General features: G+C 33.1%; 2 protein-coding genes across 2 annotated transcripts; both read right to left on the reverse strand.

The window, feature by feature from the left end:
• Window positions 1-305: 305 nt before the first annotated feature.
• Window positions 306-926, reverse strand: LOC131876203 (pentatricopeptide repeat-containing protein At5g39710-like). The gene has a single exon (XM_059221040.1). It carries the CDS (start codon window positions 924-926, stop codon window positions 306-308), a length of 621 nt encoding a protein of 206 aa, XP_059077023.1.
• A 120-nt stretch (window positions 927-1046) lies between these two features.
• On the reverse strand, window positions 1047-1661 carry LOC131043072 (pentatricopeptide repeat-containing protein At5g39710-like). The gene has a single exon (XM_057976422.2). The coding sequence runs from the start codon at window positions 1659-1661 to the stop codon at window positions 1047-1049; it is 615 nt and encodes a 204-aa protein (XP_057832405.2).
• Between the last annotated feature and the right edge of the window lie 1791 nt (window positions 1662-3452).

Here is a 3452-nt window from a genome sequence, read left to right on the forward strand (position 1 = left end):
TTACAAATTTCTTGATGTTTATTTTTGTCTCCTTTTATGCATTCTTCTTGCTATTTACTTGCCAAAAATCTTTGGCTAGGGTTACAAATTTGTAACAGAGATTTACTTTTTCTGAAGGGTTGCATTTTATTGCAGCGACAGAGTTCTTCGATAGCATGGCTTTGTATATAAAACCTTGTATCACACCCAGCTTTCAATTCGCCTCTGCAAAATCCTTAGCAGATTAGGATGTCCACTATTGAACTACTGAGAGCCATATGTTTTTAAAATGATTGCAGTATCTAACCAAAGTAAGTTCCATCTTACTACTTTGGCAGGGGTCTAACTACATTTGGAAGAAGACCATCATCAAGCATTTCAGTCAAAAATTTTATGACTTCCTGCATGTTACCTCCTTCAAAGTTCTGCTCAATCATTACTGTTCGTGAAACAGGATTAGGAGCCAAACACCCTTTTATGACTCCCCGCAAAAGCTGACTTGATTCCTTAATCATTCCCTCATTGCAAAGGCTTTTAATAAGAACAATAATGGTAAGAATGTTAGGTATTAAATCCAACTGCACCATTTCATTGTACATCCCAAAAGCCTTTTGAATATTTCCATCTTTACAATGTCCATGGATTAGTACACTGTATGCAACATCATTAGGAATTGAGTTTTTCTCTAGCATTGCTTCAAATACTTTTTTTGCTTCAATCATTTTTCCTTTCATGCATAATCCTTTAATAAGAGCCACATTGCTCGCCAAATTCTCATCCACGCAGTATTCCACCAAAGTATCATAAGTGACTTCATCAGGAATCAGATCATCATACATCATTCTGAACAAGAGTCGATTTGCTCCCTTTGTCCTAGATTGCTGATGAAGTCCATGAATGAGTGCACTGTAATTGACTACATCTGGTGATAGGCCTTTCTGTATCATTTCATTATGTAACTAAAATGCCTTCTATATGTTTCCTTCTCTACAGTGTCCATTGATCAATGTAGTTTAAGTAAACCGATCAGGATTCAAGCCCATCAGTAACATTTTTTCAAATAACATCTAGGCATCTTCTAGTCTTCCTTCCTTACAGAAACCCTGAATGAGAGAAGAGTAGGTAATTACATCTGGAACAAGGCCTTTTCCAACAAGCTCATCTAGTAAACTTAATGCCTCTTGCATATTGCCTCCCTTACAGTACCTATCAATTAGCATACTATAAGTTACCATGTTAGGAACCAAGCCCTTCTCTAAAATGTCATTGAAAACATTCTGTGCTGCCCTTATATTGCGTTCCAAACATAATCCATTGATAACAAAATTAAATGTCACAATAGAAGGAACAAATCCTTTATCCATCATTTCCTTTTGAATCTCAAGAGCCTTTTGCATATCTCCTTGATTGCAATATTTGTCAATTAAAGCAGTATATGTAAAAGCATCTGGATTCAACCCTCCTTCTTTAATTTTATTCATAAATTCGCTTGCTCTTTGCACACTGCCATTTTTACATAGTCTATCAATGAGAGCGGTGTAAGTCACAACATCTGGCGAAAGTCCTTTCCATACCATTTCAGTATGCAGTGTAAGTGCTTCATGCATATCACCTTCTTTGGAATATCCATCGATCAATGTGTTGTATGTCACTTTATCAGGAGTTAAACCCTTCTTTTTCATTTCAACTAGAAGTTGACCTGTTTCAATTGAAAATATACCCGAAGTTCAACATGATGTGCTCAATTGAAATATGAACCCTGGGCGAATATGGACATGAATAACATAAGTCCCATTACAATGCCTAAACGTTGTTGCTATTCCCAAAGATTTGTCAGTGCCAGTAGGCATAGGGAAATAATTAAGTGCTAAAAGGCCCTCAAAAAATTGAGGATTCCAAAGGAAAGAAGACATCTTCCAATGTGTCTTAAAGTGTATTGGTTTATATTGATATTCTATAATTCATTTGAACTTTTCAGGTATAAAACAGTCAATAACATAAAAGAAGCAAAGCTTCAAAGAAAAAATATTGAAATAATGCATGAGTGTTTACACTAAAACAAGTGCTTCTCTGTTACATTCTTAACCATCCTTTAATAGGATTTTGTTTACATCAAAACAAAATCCTACACAGAGGAATTCAAAAACAATGCAATAATCACAATGGACTGTGGAAATCTATTCTCTTTCATCCTTTAATAAACAAAATAAAATGTTTAAGAAAGAAAGGCTGATATGTATCTTTGAATGCCCATCCATGTTGTGATATCTTGCCTGTGCTCAATTAAGTGACATGTGTGTCATCTACTAGATCTTCACAGGGGTCTTGATCTCAAGAAAAGATGTTGCACTAGCAGTAGGAAATAGAAATCACAAGGTACATAGGGACGATACCAATGTTTGATTCATGTAGAAAAGTTTGTCTCAAGGGTAAGAAACATAACTTGTTTGTAATTAATGTCTCTGCTAATAAGTTTGGCTCTTCTTTGACAAAGCCTTGCCTCTTTTTAATATAACTTGTGTAGTTTAGAGGCTCTCAACATAGAATTTGTATGTTATTTTAGACCTCTAGTAGTAATTATTACTTTACAATATTTGAAGCATCCAATCAATGATATCATGGTTCAATATTCTAATTTTTCTCTTTTAAATGGGGAAGCTTTGTCCATCATGGTATTGGGTTCTTTGGCTCTTGTATTTGCTAATGATCAAGTCATTTTCGATAATCGAAGTTTGCTGCTCTTTGTGCTTGCTTATAATTTTGTCAAGGGATCTAAGTGATCTATTTTGGTGCATCAATTTTTCTTTTTTTTTTCCTTACTTTGCTCTTTCTTACCCCTTTTTCTTGATATCAAATCACTAGAATAGATAAGTGTTGAGCTCAACAAAAGTACTTCCACAAAACCGTGTTATGTGCTTAAAATTGCTGCACTTGTAGCATGTAATGTTACAATCCATTAGATGGGCAAATGATTATAGTTTCTTTTGGATAGACTAGTATTATTGTTTGTACAGATTCTGCAATCTACTACTTTTCGACCAAAATGATTGCATGGAAAACAATAGCCATAAAAGGAATGATGGAACTTGGTTATATGTGGTTGTCTTTGATGAAACGACTTTATGAAGTTCTCCTTGTTTTTTGTTGGCAGTGGGTTGTTCAGATTTGTAGCAACTCGCTAATATGATGTTAGATATATATGTACATATATATACATATATATATGTACATATACATACCTATATATATATATATATATATATATATGTACGTACATGTATATATATACGTACATGTATATATATACGTACTTGTATATATATATGTACATGTATATATATATATATGTATATAGTTGTAAGTATATGTATATATATATACATATATATATACATGTATATATATAGATGTATATATATAGATGTATATATATATATAGATGTATATATATATAGATGTATATATATATATAT

Source organism: Cryptomeria japonica, chromosome 5 (assembly GCF_030272615.1).
Source record: "Cryptomeria japonica chromosome 5, Sugi_1.0, whole genome shotgun sequence".
Lineage (NCBI taxonomy): Eukaryota > Viridiplantae > Streptophyta > Pinopsida > Cupressales > Cupressaceae > Cryptomeria > Cryptomeria japonica.